Here is a 20,584-nt window from a genome sequence, read left to right as displayed (position 1 = left end):
AGTGAGTTCCCTTAACCAGGGCCATGGAATTCTTTCTTCTTAAGGTCTGCCTCTTCTCCTAGGCAGAACTTATGTGCTACTACAGAGAGAAGAGCTGGGGGTGGGGTTACTGGCCCACTTCTTCCAGAGTGACATCTGTGCTCTAATGAATGGGGTTCTGGGCAATGATAATAGGTCCCTGGTCTTCTTAGTTTGGCTCTCTCAGCATAGAACCTCTAGCCTATATGTGAATTGGACAGGGGTGATCAGCTTCCTATTCTTGGTTTGCCATCCATGTCCGAAGTATAGCTTCTACCCTAAAATTGGGGGCTGGGTGGGAGAAAAAAATAGACTGGTCCTCTTGGCCAAAACTGTGTGGAAAAGTTTCTGCAATACAAATTTGGGGGCTGCAATACAAATTTGAGAGATGCCAGTTGCTAGCCCATTTTGGGATGAAAATATAGCCTAGAATGGAGAGGTAGTCCCATCTTTTTTACTGCAAATGCCTTCAACAAATCTTCTGTCATATCTTGCACTGTGGCAGGGACATGAATAGCTCAAATCCACAGCCTTTCACTCTTTTTTGAGATTTAGTAGATTTTCTTGACTAGGTGTTTCTCCATTTGCTGTATGCCCTTAGGACAACTTTTGACCTTTGTAAAGAGAGAGTAACACTCTAGCAGTTAAATGGGTTTCCCTTTGGAGAGGGTCTGTTGCACTTCTTAGACTGCTATCCAGTCGTCTCTACATCTTTACATTACTACAATAAACTAAAATATAAACCACACATCTAAAAGATGTCATTTTTGAAAAAAGAGATGGGTTATTTAGCATTTTCTCCTATTTTGCTTACAGAGACAATAAGGTGTACTTGAAAGTATTCCAGTTTTGGAATTAGAACTGGGATGAATCCTGCTTCTGTCACTTAACTCTTGTAGACTTTCTTAAAGTTTGAAATCCTCAAATTTCTCTACAAAACAGGATAATACCTACTCCAAAGAGTTCTGTTATATTTTGAGAAGAAAATGAAATTATATATATATTTTACATATGGCACAGTACCTGGTAGATTGCAGGCATTTTTTTATTTTGAGTGCAAATGAGTGTTACTTATATGGTCAGCTAATCTTTGACAAAGCAGAAAGAATATTCAATGGAAAAAAGACAGTCTCTTTAACAAATGGTTGGGAAAACTGGACAGCGACATGCGGAACAATGAAACTGGGCCACTTTCTTATACCACACATGAAAATAAATTCAAAATGGATGAAAGACCCTAATGTGAGACAGGAAACCATCAAACCTAGAGGAGAACATAGGCAGCAACTTCTCTGACCTCGGCTGTAGCAACTTACTAGACATGTCACCAGAGGGAAGGGAAACAAAAGCAAAAATGAACTATTGGGACTTCATCAAGATAAGAAGCTTCTGCACAGCAAAGGAAACAGTCACCAAAACTAAAAGGCAGTTTGCAGAATGGGAGAAGATATGTGCATATTACATATGTGATAAAGGGTTACTATGCAAAATCTATAAAGAACTTATCGAAGGGCACCTGGGTGACTCAGTCAATTAAGCATCCGACTCTTGATCTCAGCTCAGGTCTTGATCTCGGGTTTGTGGGTTCAAGCCCTGTGTTAGGCTCTATATTGGGCATAAAGCCTACTTGAAAAAAAAAAGAACTTATCACACTTAACATTCAAAAACAAATAATCCAGTTAAGAAATGGGCAGAAGATATGAATAGACACTTTTCCAAAGAAGACATCCAGATGGCTAGCAGACACATGAAAAGATGCTCAACATCACTCATTATCAGGGAAATACAAATCAAAACCATGATGAGATACCACCACATACCTGTCAGAATGGCTAAAATTAACAACACAAAAAACAACAGGTGTTGGTGAGGATGAGGAGAAAGGGGAACTCTCTTGCACTGTTGGTGGAAATGCAAACTGGTGCATCCACTCCAGAAAACAATATGGAGCTTCCTCAAAAAGTTAAAAATAGAACTACCTTATGATCCAGCAATTGCACTACTAGGTATTTATCTAAAGGATACAAAAATACAGATTCAAAGAGGACATGCACCGATGTTTACAGCAGCATTATCAACAATAGCCAAACTATGGAGAGAGCTCAAATGTCCCTTGACTGATGAATGAATAAAGAAGATGTGGTGTGTGTGTGTGTGTGTGTGTGTGTGTGTAATGGAATATTACTCAGCCATCAAAAAGAATGAAATCATGCCATTTGCAATGACATGGATAGAGCTAGAGGATATCATGCTAAGTGAAATAAATCAGAGAAAGACCAATATCATATGATTTCACTCATATGTGGAATATAAGAAGCAAAACAGGTGAACATATGGGAAGGGGGAAAAAAGGAGGGAAACAAATCATAAGAGACTCTTAATGACAGAGAACAAACAGGGTAGATGGAAGGAGGTGGGTGGGGGATGGGCTAGATGGGTGATGGGCATTAAAGAGGGCACTTGTGATGAGCACTGGGTGTTGTATGTAAGTGATAAATTACTGAATTCTACTCCTGAAACCAATATTTCACTGTATGTTAACTAAAATTAAAAAAAAAAAAAAGAAAATGGGTGCTGCCTACCATCTGAAGTTTAGACTATTTCTGGGGAGTTGAAGCAGATCATTTGATAATGGAAAAGGGCTTACTTTTCAGTGCCTAGGACAGATGTACATTGAGAAGATGATTCAGTTAGCCATGAGATCATCAAGGTAAACAAATGGTACATGAAGAACCATTCTGTGCCCATACAACTACTCTGTTTTTCACTTTTAATATAATATTTAATGAATTACATGAGATATTTAATACTTACTTTATTATAAAATAGACTTTGTGTTAGATGATTTTGCCCAACTGCAGGCTAACAAGTGTTCTGAGCATGTTTAAGATAGACTAGGCTAAGCTATGATATTCAGTAGGTCAGGTGTATTAAATGCATTTTTGACAGGATATTTTCAACTTGATGGCTTTATCAGGATGCAATCCTATCATAAGTCAAGGAAGACGTATCCCTTGTTATTAGTCAACAACTTTCTCAGTCTGACTAATTCCACAAAATTAATTAAACAATACAATGTAAGACAATGGAAAAATGATTGCAAGGTAAAACTAAATATGTTAGAAAAGATACATTAATTCATCAATCAATGAAAGTGATGCTTGAATAACATGCAAATCCATTGGCAAATGAGAATCAGGGAGAGTTAGACCGATGAACAATTGAACAAGAAAAATAAGTAAGAATGATGACATTGTAAGTGCTCAGAAGCAAATGTTTTAAGTATCAAAATGCTGAGATAGGTTATTGTAAAAATTGATGTTCTCCAGTATATTTCAGGAAAAGTTATTTTCTTTATATTTATGCACTAAAAGTTAAACCCAAGGTAAAAAGTATTATACCTTGATACATATAATTATATCAGAAAAATTGTGTTCCCTCAAAAAATCATGACAAAATCAACTTGACTCAGCCTTTAAAAGTTAGCAAATAATTGAGATTGAAGTTCAAATTTTGTTGAATATAAAAATAAAAGTAAATGAACTTTTCCTTACAGCTTTTTTAATTTTTAAGATAAAATCTTCAATAAAACTCTCTTCTTCCTTCTCCTTGCTTACTATAAAATATTAGACTCTCTTTTAAGTAGATTAATTTAAGTAGCTTTTTCTAGGGACCAGTATCCTTGGTTCTCTAGCACTGTTTCTTTTTTGACTCTTCAAAACCTACTTAGTGTGGTGACGTAAAAGAGCTCCCAATTAATTAGGTTTGAATGTGATACAAATTCTATACCTTAACAAAAATATGGTTATTTAAAAGCTCCCAATGTACAAGCAGGTGAGTAATGTTATTGTAAATCTGTTTCAATGATGACCTGAAAGTCTTAACGTAGCTTTCCAAGAGAGAGAATATGACACCACTGGTAAAATTCTGAATTTCAAGCTATAATGCATTATATAAATCTGCATATTTGAATATATGTTGCATATACTCAAATGTATCTCGGAATTCTATCTGGACAGCTTTATCATCATTAATACAAATGTAAACTTTAATTTTTATAAATGGTTGTTCCTCAGGATAGTTTGCCAATATTAATAAATTAAAAAACTATAAAGAACACATGTAACATAATACTGTAAAGCTTGTAAAATAGGTCAGTGCTTACACATAAAGCCTCCTAAGTTTTAAAAATTCTATTCCTAGATGTCAAATCAACAAACACATCTTTGAGGTCCAGACTTCAGAAAATAAGACACCTGTACCACAGTACCTACAGCAACCAGCCATACTGAAAGTCAGCCAAACTGACTGGATGGCAATATGGAGAGACAGCTCATGATATTTTCCAAATTGTATTTGATTTTTGCTTTTTTTAACTAAGTAGAAAGTTTCTTTTCTAAACTTTATTTAAATATCCTAAGGAATTTGATTTATTTGAAATGTAAAAATCTAGGTTCTCAGGGAAAACTAAGAAATGGTAGCTTGCATATGTGAGAGTATACATAAACTACTGTTATGAAGCAAAGTCTACATTAGGAAGAAATATGTAGGTATCCTTAAGATTTCTGAAGAATTCTGATATATATTCTAATTTTTTATTTTGATTTGGAAATGTATTGCTTAAAATTAAGGAGTGATCCAACAAATGATTTCTTTTTTTTTCTTTTTTTTTTTACAATTAGTTTTTTTATTGTTATGTTAATCACCATATATTACATCATTAGTTTTTGATGCAGTGTTCCATGATTCATTGTTTGTTCATAACACCCAGTGCTCCATGCAGAACGTGCCCTCTTTAATACCCATCACCAGGCTAACCCATCCCCCTGCCCCCCTCCCCTCTAGAACCCTCAGTTTGTTTTTCAGAGTCCATCATCTCTCATGGTTCGTCTCCCCCTCTGACATACTCCCCTTTTCTTCCTCTCCTGTTATCTTCTTTTTCTTTTTTCTTAAAATATGTTGCGTTATTTGTTTCAGAAGTACAGATCTGTGATTCAACAGTCTTGCACAATTCACAGCGCTCACTGTAGCACATACCCTCCCCAATGTCTATCACCCAGCCACCCCATCCCTCCCACCCCCAACCACTCCAGTAACACTCAGTTTGTTTTCTGAGATTAAGAACTCCTCATATCAGTGAGGTCATGTGATACATGTCTTTCTCTGATTGACTTATTTCACTCAGCATAACACCCTCCAGTTCCATCCACGTCGTTGCAAATGGCAAGATCTCATTCCTTTTGATGGCTGCATAATATTCCATTCAACAAACGATTTCTATTTGCTCTTGAAACAAGGTTTCCTACAGAATACTGCTACAGAATTAATCACATGATTTGCAAGGCCTATCTGAAAAAGACAAGTTTGAATAAGTTATGGTGGACATGTAAAATTAAGAGACTACATGCCCCCGAAGTTTATAGCAGCTTTATCTACAACAGCCAAATTATGGAAAGAGCCCAAGTGTCCATCGACTCATGAATGGATAAAGAAGATGTGGTGTGTGTGTGTACATATACATATATATACACACATATATATACATACACACATGCACGCGCGCACACACACACACACACACATACACATATATACACATTGGAATATCAGCCATAAAAAAGAATGAAATCTTGTCATTTGCAACATGGATGGAGCTATTGACTATTATGCTAAGCGAAATAGGTCAGAGAAAGACAAATACCGTTATGATTTCATATGTGGAATTTAAGAAACAAAACAAATAAGCAAAGGGACAGAGAGAGACACACACACACACACACACACAAACCAAGAAACAGACTCTTAATTATAGAGAACAAACTGATGGTTACCAGAAGGGAGGTGGGTGGGGGGATGGATGAAATAAGTGATGGGGATTCAGGAGGGTGCTTGTGATGAGCACTGCGTGTTGTATGGAAGTGTTGAATCACTATATTGTACACCTAAAACTAGTATTATACTGTATGTTAACTAACTGGACTTAAATACACACTTTAAAAAAAATGAAAAGACTACAGATTTGTGGGTTTTTTTCATGTCTTATTTAGGCTCCGTACAATACTTAAAGGTATCTGATTTTCTTTCTGAGTGGGACAGGTAACTGAAAACAAGAGTTGGCTTATTTGGCACAGGTTTAGGGGACAATTACTTAAATTTCTTAGCAGTCACTACTACTTCAAAAATTATTTCACAAATAGCTCTAGACTTCATCCTCACTCCTTAGTCAGTTCTCTAGTCCCTCTGAGACTTGTTTACACGAGTCCATATATTATCCTCTGGCTATTTCCTCGTAACTGGAAAGCCTTTCTCACTCTCATTAATCTTCCATTTTGTAGGAGAATCTTCTATGAAGTGTTAGTTTTTGATTTCTACTTAGTGCTTTAAAATGTTTATCTTTGCTTGGCTTACAAAATGCTCTTGGTAGAACAACAAGACTCTTATTAATAAAAATCCAGAACTTAGCCAAAAGAAAGATTGTAAGAGGTAACTAAAGTCACAGGAGGGTCTGATTTTATTTATTTATTTATTTAGGAGGGTCTGATTTTAAATAAATATCCCAGAACATATGTCTTGCTATTCAAAATAAACACTGTGAGAAGTTATAAATTCATTTCAATAGGGCTTGTATCACTCAAAACATTTTGGAAGTCTTCTTTTGGATTTTCCACCCCCTCACTTTCAATCTGGGGGTGTCTTTAGTGGGAATGCAAGCTCGTGCAGCCACTCTGGAAAACTGTATGGAGGTTCCTCAAACAGTTGAAAATAGAGCTACCATATGACCCAGCAATTGCACTACTGGGTATTTACCCCAAAGATACAAATGTAGTGATCCGAAGGGGTATGTGCACCCCGATGTTTATAGCAGCAATGTCCACGATAGCCTAACTATGAAAGAGCCAAGATGTCCATCAACAGATGAATGGATAAAGAAGATATGGTGTATATATACAATGGAATATTATGCAGCCATCAAAAGGAATGAAATCTTGCCATTTGCAATGACGTGGATGGAACTGGAGGGTATTATGCTGAGCGAAATAAGTCAATCAGAGAAAGACATGTATCATATGATCTCACTGATATGAGGAATTCTTAATCTCAGGAAACAAAGTGAGAGTTGCTGGAGTGGTGGGGGGTGGGAGGGATGGGGTGCCTGGGTGCTAGACATTGGGGAGGGTATGTGCTATGGTGAGAGCTGTGAATTGTGTAAGACTGATGACTCACAGACCTGTACCTCTGAAACAAATAATACATTATATGTTAAAAAATAAAAGAAGATAGTAGGAAGGGAAAAATGAAGGGGGGGATTGGAGGGGGAGAGAACCATGAGAGACTATGGACTCTGAGAAACAAACTGAGGGTTCTAGAGGGGAGGGGGGTGGGGGGATGGGTTAGCGTGGTGATGGGCATTAAAGAGGGCACGTACTGCATGGAACATCGGGTGTTATACGCAAACAGTAAATCATGGAACACTTCATCAAAAACTAATGATGTAATGTATGGTGATTAACATAACATAATAAAATAAAATAAAAAAAAAAGAAAGTCTTCTTCTGGTATTATAGTCAGAATGACTTTAGGAACTACACTTACCTTCTAACCATTTTACAACCAAAAATCATACTGCCTGACTTAATCAACAAATTTAGTCTTCTGACTTGGTATCAAATAATTTCCTGTCATTTTCTCAAAACAAAAGCACACAGCCAAACAGAAAAGTACCATTAATGGAGAACATTTTGTGCACATAATAATCAAGAGAAAGTGCCATGGGCCTGAATGAAGTTAATATTTTTTGCAGTGAAGTTAGTAAACAGCTTTTAAAGATAATCCTAAGACAACGGTTAATGAATGTATTAGTTCTGTCATGTTTATTTTAAAAGTCACTTAACTTCAGTTTGAAGGCTATATGAACTGCTCAAAAATGTGAACACATAGATGGATAACACAATAACACAGAGGAAACAGGTGTCACATGGCAATTATAAATTGGGAGAATAAAAATGAACCATTAAAAAAATAGCCTGGATATACACAAAACAAAATAAAACAAAACCACCCTGCCAATCAGATAGCTAATGTTATGTCTTTCTGATAATATGCTTAAGTGGGTACTTTAGGCATCCTATGTTTGAGCCTGTTTAGGCAGAAAGCTTTTCTTTTGTTCATGTTTGTAAAATTAAATGTTTTGCTATTAACTCATAAGATTAATTACTTCCTCATATTTAGAGTTACCAATATTTTGGCCCTGGGGCAAACTTTTCAGAAGTTATATTTAAAGGCAACAAAGAAAAATAGAAATTTTCAGTACCAGATGTCTGGGAAGATCCCCTTTGGATTTGAGCTACTTAAATTTGCAATCATGTATTTATACATCTAACAGAGCTTCTGTTTCCCCCAGAAATCAGAAAATTAACTAGCTTTGTAGCATCTTCCTTGATCTGCCACCCGTGCCCTGAGGATTAGAGACTCCACCTGAGCTTGTTTTACAAGCATAACAGAAAAAATTAATCTCTGCTGGCAGCGCTCCCACTGGGATACTGATGAATAATGATATCCCTCTTTTGCTGCCCTCTCAGTCCACTAGAAAAGCCACTCTAACCCAGCAACGTGGAAACTGCTGAAACCATTCCAGCTGTGGATTAGCAGGCAGTCAAGCATCCATCTGCTCTGTGTGAATCAAGAGAAAGCAAACAAGCATTCTTATGGCTAAAGTCATATTCAGACCCCATAATATCTTATAGGAATACATATATATGTATGTATATCTATTTGTATCTGTATCTCTATTTATCTACCTATCTCTTCAATAATAGGCAATCACATACTGTAAGCTAAATTAACTGAATTCCTCGATTTAGTTTGCATTTCCTGGTGCTTTAAACATTGGAAAACAAAGAACATGTTCAGGGGTTATAAAGTATAGCTCTTTTTCTTAATTGAAGTATAATTGACACACAATATCCTATTAGTCTCAGATGTACATCATAGTGATTTGATATTTTCATACATTATGAAATGATCCCCATGGTAAGTCTAGCTACCATCTGTCACCATACAAAGTTATTACAGTATTATTGACTACATTCCCAATGCTGTATGTTACATCCCCATGACTTCTTTATTTTGTAACTGGAAGTTTGTACCACTTAATCCCCTCTACCTATTTTGCCTGACCCTCTAACCTTCTTCTGCCCTCTGTTAACCAACAGTTCGTTTCCCATATCTGTGAGTTTGTTTCTGTTTTGTTTATTTTTGTTTTTTAGATTCCACATATAAGTGAAATCATATGGTATTTGTCCTTCTGTCTTATTTCCCTTAGCATAATGCCCTCCAGGTCCATCTATGTTGTCGCAAATGGCAAGAAACCGATAAGCTTTTAAATTTGATATTCATATGGGGCAATTAACTCTAAATTAAACTTCTAGAGAGCAGCATGACATTACATTAGACATATACACATTCCCAGATTCTCAAATATAGCAACCAACTACTTGTTTCAAAAAGTAAGCCTGCTTAATCAGTTTCTAAGCAAGTGTTACACAAAGGATCTGTGGCCTTTAATTTCACTTAGCTTTCTTTTACTGACACACTGATGTAATAAATCTGTGGACTTCTGCCTTCTCCAAAAAGGAAAGAACCATTGCTTATGGTTTACCAAGAGCAATTCTGAGTTTGACTGGATTCTTATCAGCTCTTTATTAATGAACCCCCCCTGTACTTCAACATGTCCATAATGTAATGATGACTGATGTTTATAATGACAGTTCTAGGACTCTAAAAGATCTTTATGGGTCATCTCAATCATCAAAGAAAATTTTTTTGGCAAAGTTCCAAGAGTATTTATAGCATTTCAGTTCTTTGAATTCTGAAATCCATATGACATATATTTAGGAATTTTATTTAAAAAGATATTTTAAGTAATCATTACACCATATTTCCAGTCAACAACAACAACAACCCACTCTGCTTTTAAGTTCTAGCCTGGTATTACGCAGAATGCTTTTCCTCCGATTTTAATTGCTTTTACTGGTTATTTCAATGTCTTACTGATTCTTTCCCCTCTCGTTTCTCTTCCTCCTTCACTGATTAAAACAGTTTAAAAGTAGTTCAAGGTTACTCCACTTGCTGTGCTTTCAGCGCAGCAGAGCAATACGCTGCTAGCTCAGTCAATGGTTCTGCAAGACAGTTTGTTCATTTGTGAGTAGAAGATACCTGTTTGGCATTTGTCTTACAAATCTGCTGACACTGTTTAATAAATAACAGAAAATACCTACAAAGATGGTGTTAAGGACCTAAATCTAATAAGTTGAAGCTGTATATATGAAAAAGTCTCCTTTGCCAATGGAAATACTTTAAAACTGAGACTATCGTGCTTCTGCCAAACTGCATTATTCCTCTGAATTACATACAAAATAGTGAAGACATAAGAACATGTAGAATTTTATGTATGTGAGGAGCATGACACTTGGAAATCCCTCTTACCTCCCAGTTTTTCGTTTGTGTGTTTTTTTTTTTTTTAAGCAAAGTGAGTTCTAACTTTCTGACATAATCAAATTTCTGAGACATGCTTATATTCTATTGGACTGTCAGCTGGATAACATTGTAAAGTAAGTGGAGTCCTTTTTTAGGAGAATGTAATGTTAAAATAAAATGCAGATGGTATGAATAGTACTACTGTAATAAAGACCATATCTATGCATTTTATTTGGTAGTAACAACAACATTTTTCAGAATACATGTAAGAATGAAAATGGGGCACATCCATTTCTTTGGGTTGAGAAGTCAAAAGATATGCAGCTTATAATGCATCACTGGAGAAAAAAATCTTCTAGGCTTCTGCCATATGTATAATGGCTCAGCATAAAAATATTCATTTTAGTCTTTCTCACAGTGGGAAGAATACAGTTTGCTAAGAATTATTAATCACTGGCTAGATCTTTTTCTTGGCAAGAGTTTTTCAAACTCAGCTAATTAGTACATGATCCTCTATTGTCTGACAAGGCAAGCACGAATATCTCAGTACTAGAATGTACACACAGGGCTATGAATGAACAAATCAAAACAAAAAACACCTGTCCACTGATTCTCTTTCAAAAAACTTAAGTTTATATTTAAGTGAGTGTAAATTATTTATTCCTAAAGAAGACAGTTTTGGTCTTTTTAGAAAAGTTTTCCAGGTTTTTTTTTTTTTTTTTACTATTATAAATAATGCTGTGATGAACATCTGTGTACATATATCTTGACAACATACTTGTTTCTTTAGGATAGACTCCTAGAGATGGAATCACAACACCAGGGAGCAGAAGTTTCTTAAAGACTTTTTTTTTTTTTTTAACTTTGACAGATACTATCAAATTTCTTTCTAGAAAGACTGGGTTAATGAAAACTTTATCAGTGTCCTCTTTTCATTTTATAACCGGAGCCAGAGTTTTCTTTTTAATTAAAAAATTAAAATACATTACTTCTGTATCATAACTGTAACAAATACTAATACTTCAAAAACTGTATAGAGACATTCATATATTTTATACATTTATGTAGGCAAATCCATCCATTTCCTTTGCAATTTCTTCAATTCCTTTATGCTTTTTGTGCTTCTTCCCCCATATCTCTTTGAAATTTTAACATTATTTTGGCTTTAATCCTTAATCTAACTGAAATTTATTCTAATATATGCTGTGAAATTAGAATCTAACTTGAATATTTTTCCAAAATGTTATACAATTTGCCCAACAACACTTGTTGAATAAATCATCCCTTAACCAATGATTTTATGTTTTCTTTTTGTTTGGTTATAGCTTCACACCAATGTGTGAAAATTGTTCTGGCTTACCTGGGGAAGGAGGTATTCCTGCATATGGAATAGCATGAGCTCCATGGAGGACCAAAAGGGGAAGAGCAGTCGAAGACTGGAGGCTATTTGCACTCCAACCTACACTGCAGCCAGACTTAGAACAATCTTGTATGGCATGGTAATGAACCTGAATTTATCTTGTAATCTTTATCTTTTGAATAGAGGAGGTTAATGGTATTTGTCATATGTAGATATGATTTATATAAATTACAATTCATCAACTAGTGCATTATATATCAAAATATTCATGAAAACTAGCAATAACAGATGTGAGTGACTTCAGTTCCTAATTCAAAGAATTCAAGTATCATATTGTAAGCAATGTACTGAGGCTTTACACACATTATTTTATTTAACCTTCTCCTTTATTTTATAAAAGAGCATGAAGCTTGGACAGATTAAGTGACTAACCCAAGATCACATATTTAGAAAATGGTGGAGTCAAGTTTGTGTGACTCTGAAGCCTATATTCTAAATAACTAGATTTATCATACTCCAGACATACTAGTACAACTTATACTTTCAAAACAGTTAATATCAAACTATAATTACTTCTTAGGGATAGGGCTAGTCCCTTCCTAAAGGCAGGGACCATACCTTAATTATCACTGTCCTCTTATACCTAACATGGTAGGTGCTAAATAAATACTTGTTGGAACTGCTGAAGATGTGTGTTTAAGAATATCTGTAGGATGGTAGTAGATACAGAACATATAAGCTTCTAAAAAGAGAAAATGAAGGACAAGAGAAAGTGCAACCAGTAAGGGAGGCAAAGAAGAAACTGCAGTAAAGGAAGGAAGAGATTTAAAAAGTACAGAGCAATAGAAAGAATGGGCATTTATTTCCTCACTAGAAAATAAAATGACGTAGGGCTTTGTCTATTTGTATATGGAAAATTTTAATTTTTGAAAACCTGTATTTTAAAAATACCTGGACTCTAAATATGGTTCTCCTTCCTCAAATATCAGATTAAATAATGTAATATTTGCCTACTTATTCAGGAAGAGAAACCACAAATATCACAGCCCATTTTAGAGTTGGAATTACTAATGAACTAGATTAAATTGACCAGAGCTTTAACTGCAACTGAATGAAGAGAATTTTTCCAGATGAATATATGCCTAATTTGACCAATTTGATTTGCCTGGTTTTTCTCTCATCCAGGATCCCAGTGGCTTCCTGGCTGTTTTACAGCTTTCTGCTTAGTCCCAAAAGAAAGAACATTTTTCTTATTAATATAGCTTCCTCATAGATTTCAAGTCCAAGTTCCTAATTCAAAGAAGTGCTAATCCATTTGCAAAGCATCTGAGTGAAGGAGTAATCACCCAGCCATAATCACTATTACAAGTCATAATTACTTTATGAATTCTTTTAATTACTAAGTGGTTTTTAACAACTATAAATAGATGAACACTCGTAGCAACACAGACATTGGTCTGGAAGCCAGGGTAATGTCTCATTAAAGAACCGTAGTGCTTTTTTATTTGGAGGTAGGATGATGTGGCAGTGGGGAATCATTACTTTTACAGACTTTGTCACTCCCCTGTGGTACACTAAAACCCAGAGCCATGGCCTCTAGTAAAATATTAACCTGGAGAGAAAGGAAGAAGGAACAAGGGAGTAGGGGAGTAAGGGCAAGAGAAAACTCAGAAAATGACACTGCCATCAAGGAAACCAACATCTCTCGAATGAAGTTACCATGTGTTCTTTTGAAAAAGCAATAATAAAACTCACTAACTACATGGTAGGGTAAGGGCAAAGCTGTACTTGGGATCATAAGAGAAATAAGACTCTGTATTCTTCTATACTCCTCCAAATATTAATAATGAAATAAAAAGTTTCTTAGTGAATCCAATAAGGCCAGCCCTTCTGATAGAGAGAGAGAGACCAAGTGTTCTGGACCCTTAAAACATGTATAAGTATCTAGAGTATGACAGTTTTGAATGCAAAACAAAAGCAAAACACAAATAAGAAACATAAACGAAAACATAGCACCAAACAAAAAAAATCTACCTAGATCAAGGTCAGATATGTTTGAACATGTATTTTTATCTTATTAGATCTTCACACTAATCCTGTGATGATAAGTAGGGCAGGTATGACTGCACATTTTTTAATGAATGAGGAAACCGAGAATAAGAAATTAAATGACTTGCCACTTACGCAAAGAAGTTAAAATGGCCATGCTGAGATCTGAACCCATGTTTCCTAAATGCAAATGCCATATTCATTCTACCACACTATGGCCCCTTGGTCTATTAATGGCCTTTGTCCACATTCACAGGTCTTTCCCCACCTCCTCAGTTTCAGCTGAGGACCTTGCTTCTTAAGTTTATAAAAAAATTAAAGCAGGGCGCCTGGGTGGCTCAGTCGGTTAAGCGGCTGCCTTTGGCTCAGGTCATGATCCTGGAGTCCCGGGATCGAGTCCCGCATCGGGCTCTCCGCTCAGCGGGGAGTCTGCTCCTCTATCCAACCCTGCCCCCTCTCGTGTGCATTCTCTCTGTCATTCTCGCTCTCTCAAATAAATAAATAAAAATCTTTAAAAAAAAAAAAAAATTAAAGCAAACACAAGGGGATTTCCTCATTATCTTACCACCTAACTAACCTATACCCCAATACTCCATCTTTTCTCCCATTACAATGGATTAGTCTGCTCTGCTATCTAATTTTTCCACTTATGCGTTGATTCCTATTTCCCTTTTGTTTTCTTAAGGACTTTGCTCTTTCCCATAACATCATTTTTTACCTCACTATAGGATCATTTTTATCTGCATACAAATATTCTATATCTTGAAAAAGGAAATTGATTTTATATCCTGCCCCCAGTTCCAAGTAAGAATTAGCTATATTTACTATCTCTGCTTTCTTATAATTCAGTCTCTGGGTCCTTTCAAATAAAATAAGGTTTTTGTCTCCTATCACTCTGCTGAAATTACTCATGAAAGACATCTAGGATCTTTATCTTATCAAGTCAAACGAACAATTGGAGCTCTCACCCACTTCATATCAGTAATCTTTAACCCAGTTAATCACCATCCCCTTCTTGAGATATTTTTCCCCCCTTGGCTTCCAGGACCATTCACTCTCCTGGAGGTTTTCCTTCCACTTGTCATCTCTCATTCTCAGTTTTCTTTGCTGACCCACCTTCTCCTCTTTCTCCCCAACCTCAACATGCTAAGTTCCCAGAGCTCAATCCTCAGACCACTTTTCTTTTGTGTTTTTAATTTTAATTCTAGTATAGTTAACATACAGTGTTATTTTAGTTTCAGGTATACAATATAGTGATACAACCCTTCCATACAACACTGGTGCTCATCACAAGGGCACTCCTTAACCCCATCACCTATTTTACCCATCCCCTCAACCACCTGCCCTCATCAGTTTGTTCTCTGTAGTTAAAAGTCTATTCTTGGTTTGTCTCTTTTTTTCCCCCTTTGTTTGTTTTGTTTCTCAAATTTCACATATGACTGAGATCATATGGTACTTGTCTTTCTCTGACTGACTGACTTTGCTTAGCATTATAAATCTCTCTAGCTCCACAGACTTCTCTTCAATACTTATTCCACCCAATCTCACCCAACCTACCCAACCTCAGGATTGAAATTTTGAATACCATCCACATGCCAGTTACCAGCCCCCCCAAGTAAAGACAGACCCCACCTTTTTTACCTAGTCTTCTCTACCTCAGTAAATGGTATTCTCTTTATGAAGTTGTTCAGGCCAAAAACCTAGCATTGACTTTATTTTCTCTGTTTACTTAAAATTAACCCATCAATTCCTGTTGGTTCTATTTTCAAAACATCCTGAGTCTAACTACTATGCATCATTTCAACTTCTGACCATTCTATCCAAGCCATTTTCTCTCACCTTGACTTTCAACCATTTCTCCTCTATTTGACTAACAACCATTTCTCTACTAAGGAGCCAGAGTGGTTTTTTCAGAACAAATAATATCACATCACTCTTTTGATCAAAACCCTTCCAATGGCTTCTTTGAACACTTAGAGGACAAAATCCAGACTCCCTAGGGAGACCACAGATGACCTAGCCCCTGCATACCATGCCCTCCCAATGCTTGTTCTGCTCTAACCATACTGGCTTCCCTGCTATTCTCTGAACCTGACAAGTAATTCCTGCTTGATGGCCTTTGCATATGCTTTTCCTACTGCCTAGAATTTCTTTTTTTTTTTTTTTTTTTAAAGATTTTATTTATTTATTCATGAGAGACAGAGGAGGAGAGAAAGAGAGGGAGAGAGAGAAGCAGAGGGAGAAGCAGGCTCCCAAGGAGCAGGGAGCCTGATGCGGGACTCGATCCCAGGACCCTGGGATCATGACCTGAGCCGAAGGCAGACGCTTAACCATCTGAGCCACCCAGGCGCCCCTGCCTAGAATTTCTTCCCCAAGGCTTTCTCATGAGTTGGTTGCTCATGTCCCTCAGTTCTCTGTTCAAACATCTCCTCAGAAAAGCTTTCTTTAACTGTCCTATCTAGAACAGTCTCCTCTAGTTACCTGTAGACACTTGCCTGATTTTTAAAAAATCCCATTTATATCTACTTTGTTATATTATATGTTTATTTACTTGTTTGTTTACTAGACCCACTATGAATATAAGGTCCATGAGTATGGAAACTTCATCCGCCTAGTCTGCTGTTGTATTCTCCATGCCTGGAGCATAGTCTGTATGTAATAAATATTATTATTAAATATAATAATAGTTTCTGTTTACTGAGTTTACTGTAAATGAGCAAAGGACTGTTCTGTGCTTTACCTATATTAACTAATTTAATCTTCCCGGTAACTCCATGAGGTGCTTACAGTGGTGATATCACAAAAGTCATAGTTATGAATCATTCTGTACTTGGACTATTGGCTGTTTCCTTTAAAATAGGACTATGAAAAGAATTACTCAGAAGGATTTATTGATAAGAAACTGCTTTGGAGAAAATAATCAGAAGATATAAATCTCTATATAGACTAAATAATGGCTAAATGTACAAGGACTAGTGGTGGTCTGATAACCAATAAGTGGGTGAACAATATTAAATATTAAGTATAAGGAAATATAGCCAAATAACAAATTAAGGAAGGATGATTCTACTGTTTTCGCTAAAAGCCTTCTAAACTTATAAAGTAGTATTATTTGTACAATAAAATTTAATAAACCAGGGAGATGGCTACATATAATGACTTATTTTTAAACACATATTAAGATACACTTTAATATACTTTGCAAAAGAGAATTCACCAAAGTTTGATCCCAAATTGTCAACACAGTTTTTAAAATATATATATTTTTAAGCACATAGTGATTCTATTGTTTTTCTACATTATTACATAAAGAAAAAGCCTGGCATATTAGTTAATCTAGAAGGCTATTATGTCCCTCAGCAACAAGGAGTAGGTCCATGATTATTTTTTCCTTTTAAAATTTCATGTTTTTAAAATAATGTAATATTGTGGACTCCACTTATACCAGTTGGGGGTTGGAAAAGAAATTAGGATGTTTAGTTTTTCTTTTGCTCTGCTATACAGAAGTGATACTGAAATACATTGAGTTGGATTTAAGTATTGGGAATAATTACACTTATTTACCTACTTGGCAGCTCTCTGAGAATAAAGGGCAGGATGATATGTTTTTAGTTTAAACAATGTTTTGGCATTATTTGTATTTGGAAGATACTTAAGACAGGAACCATGAGCCTTTTGGAAAATTTCTGATCACCATTATTAATTGAGGAAGGAGCTGGCATTGATTTCTGAACTGTTCCACCTGCTGGACCAATAGGACCTTAACAATGATTTTAGAGCACTTAACTTTACTGGGATTATATTAGAAACATTTTGAGCAGAAACCAATTTCTGGCATACAAAAACTGCATTTTAAAATATTTTATCCAATGTTTAAGTTTCCATTTATCTTCTACTTATTTTTGAAGTTTAAACAACACTCTACTGACTCACAGAATGAAGTGACAAATGGCTAGAATTTAGGGAAGAGATTTGATTCCAGCAATATCATAACCTTTGATGTTATTTTTATTTCCCCAATGTGATGGTATGTATATCAATAATTCTTTTTTTTTTTAAGATTTTGTTTATTTATTTGACAGAGAGAGTGCGAGCACAAGCAGGGGGAGTGGCAGGCAGAGGGAGAAACAGGCTCTCTGCTGAGCAAGGAGCCCGATGTGGGACTCGATCCCAACACCCTGGGATCATGATCTGAGCCGACGGCAGACGCTTAACTGACTGAGCCACCCCCAGGAGTCCCAATAATTCTTTTTTTTTTTAAATTAAAGATTTATTTACTGATTTTGGAGAGAGAGAGAGAGAGAGAGAGAGAGAGAGAGCGCACGCAAGTGCACAGGGGAGAGAAGGAGAGGGAGAGAGAATCTCAAGCAGACTTGCCGCTGAGTGGAGCCTAATGCAGGGCTTGATGCCAGGACCCTGAGATCATGATCTGTGCCAAAATCAAGAGTGGGATGCTTAACTGATTAAGCCACCCAGGCAGCCCTGTATTGACAATTCTAAATAGTTATGATATCTGATATCATTAAATTAAGCAAAGGTACCAATGATAAAATATTTTCAAAACTAAATTAATGATGATTTCCTTTGCCAAATGATTCGTGATAGCATTCCCTATAAAGTAAACTACCCTGGAGTTTTATAAACATAATTTATATGATACCATCCAAGATTATAGTTGTAATTAAAAAATGTCTAAATGTAGACTCCTTTTGCAAATACTTATATGACCCCCATGACTTATACACCTCCTGCCTATAGGCCAGGCTGGTAATTCTTACTTTTTGGGGACAGCAATGTCAGCATTGGTATTTGTCTTTATTTCCTCTGTTTACTTATAATTAACCCATAAATTCCTGTTGGTTCTATTTTCAAATAGAATGCCATAAGTACGACTAAACACTTCTCATGCATAGGTGGCAGCTATATTAAGCAGCAATAGCCAAGAAACAGGTATTTAGCACAAGCCTATCCCTTGTTTTTATTAGGATCTTTGGGCTCCAGGACAAATCTCCTTAAAAGATATGGGTCTTCTATTTCTTTGGTATTCCCCAAAGTACACTGAGTATTGGACAGAACACTTAGCAAATCTTAATAAATGTTGACAAGCCAAAAGTATTTTTTATAGATAGCTTAGGCTGAGAAGGTTAATGGTGTATTTTATGTACCTTGTGCTTTGTAAGTTTAAATAAAAGGGCAAAATAAGAGGCAAGAAGAGGAAAAAGAAAAGTATAAAATGGCAAAGGGAGAAATAAGACATTTAAAAGGTTGCTGGGAGATATGAATTCTAATTCCAACTTTGCCCTTTCCCTACTGAGAGTTGAGTTTTTATATTATTTTTCCACACTGATTGTGTCTTCTTGGGCAAGAATGGGTCTTTGTTCTTCGACAAAATGAGGAAGTTAAATTAGGTGATAAAGAAAGAAATATCAAAGCTTTTCATATTTTGATATGTAAAATCATTTCCTAATTAACAATTTTACTTAATCACAAACAATTAGATTCCTAATAATTGCCAGTTGTCATTCTGTGGGACATTTTAGGAAGCCAAAAAAAAAAAAAACACCAAAATTTAAAACAGGACAAATCTCAGGTAACATCATAAATACGTTTTAGGCTCATCAGAACATAATCAGCTTAAAAATCTTGAAGTAATCTATTGAAGCACAACAGATATATTTAAGACTGAGGTCTTTTACCAGGAAAATATTGCACTCTTTGTGCTGAGGAGAGCTTATATGTACAGAAAGCCAGGAAGAAGCTGAGAAATAAGGGAGAAGAGGGAAAGTCTCAAGGGAAAGAGACCAAGAGAAGTAGAAAGAGAACTTTTTTTCAAGACATTTGCCATCTGTGCCTGTCCAAAAGATGCCAGGCAGCTCCCCAGCCTGAGGGTTAGGGACGCTCCTCTCACAGACCCTGGAAGATATCCCATTAGGTTTCCCCACCAGGAAGATAAAGAGTAGCAGATGGGATCCTGCAACTGTCAGGAGGTTATTTGGAAATGGAAGGCCACGAGGTTGGTGGTGTTCACTGTTACTCAGTTAACCTCTCCTTCCTTTCATTCTTCCTTTAATGAACTCTTTAATTTTGCATGCTGGGTCCCCTACTGATGCTATTCATATCTCGCTTGTCCTTTTTATTTGTTTTGTTTTAAATTTCTCTCTTTTTAAAACAATATTGCTTATTTTTCCAATCTCATGTTTGAGAAAGATGTGTTTGCAATTTTCTACCAAAAGATTTGTAGTTGTGCCCAAACAGGACAAAATTTGAGCATTAAAAATGCCCTATTACTGAAAATGCTCTATATATGAGCAGAGCGAAGAATCTGTATGCTTTTAAAGAAAGCAGTACAGAGAACTGCCAAACCTGGAAATTTATTGACATATAAAAATCTTATTGCTCTGGTACTTTTCTAAATTTGGAATGGTTCTATTTTATATTAACATATGAAAACCATACTTTTAGTCAATATCCAAGGCTTTGTGAAAAAATAAGAATTTCACAACTTTTCAGATTGGATATTTGATAAATAATCTTATGTTTCTGTGTAGTCGCAAGAACCATAACAACTGAGTATATCTTTTAAAAAATTATTGGAAATTCTAGAGACAGAATACATTTGGGGCATATTCTGCTTTTTTTCAAAGCTATTAATTCGATAGCAAGCATATTCATAAATCTGTT

At 35.8% G+C, this 20,584-nt stretch overlaps 1 protein-coding gene across 7 annotated transcripts in view; it reads right to left on the bottom strand.

The window, feature by feature from the left end:
• ASCC3 (activating signal cointegrator 1 complex subunit 3) overlaps positions 1-20,584 on the bottom strand; it is a 337,927-nt gene that overhangs the window by 46,476 nt on the left and 270,867 nt on the right. The window contains exon 37 of one of the 7 annotated variants that reach the window (XM_027603944.1): positions 5,167-5,367. The exons of 5 other annotated variants lie outside the window; for them this stretch is intronic. In XM_027603944.1, coding sequence (XP_027459745.1) covers positions 5,296-5,367 — 72 coding nt within the window. In that variant the 3' untranslated portion in view covers positions 5,167-5,295. Of the gene's footprint in view, positions 1-5,166; positions 5,368-20,584 lie in introns of those variants that run through there. One more of the 7 variants, XM_027603946.2, reaches the window with a different exon arrangement.

This window comes from Zalophus californianus, chromosome 7 (genome assembly GCF_009762305.2).
Source record: "Zalophus californianus isolate mZalCal1 chromosome 7, mZalCal1.pri.v2, whole genome shotgun sequence".
Taxonomy (NCBI): domain Eukaryota; kingdom Metazoa; phylum Chordata; class Mammalia; order Carnivora; family Otariidae; genus Zalophus; species Zalophus californianus.
This window is presented reverse-complemented; position numbering and strand designations above follow the sequence as displayed.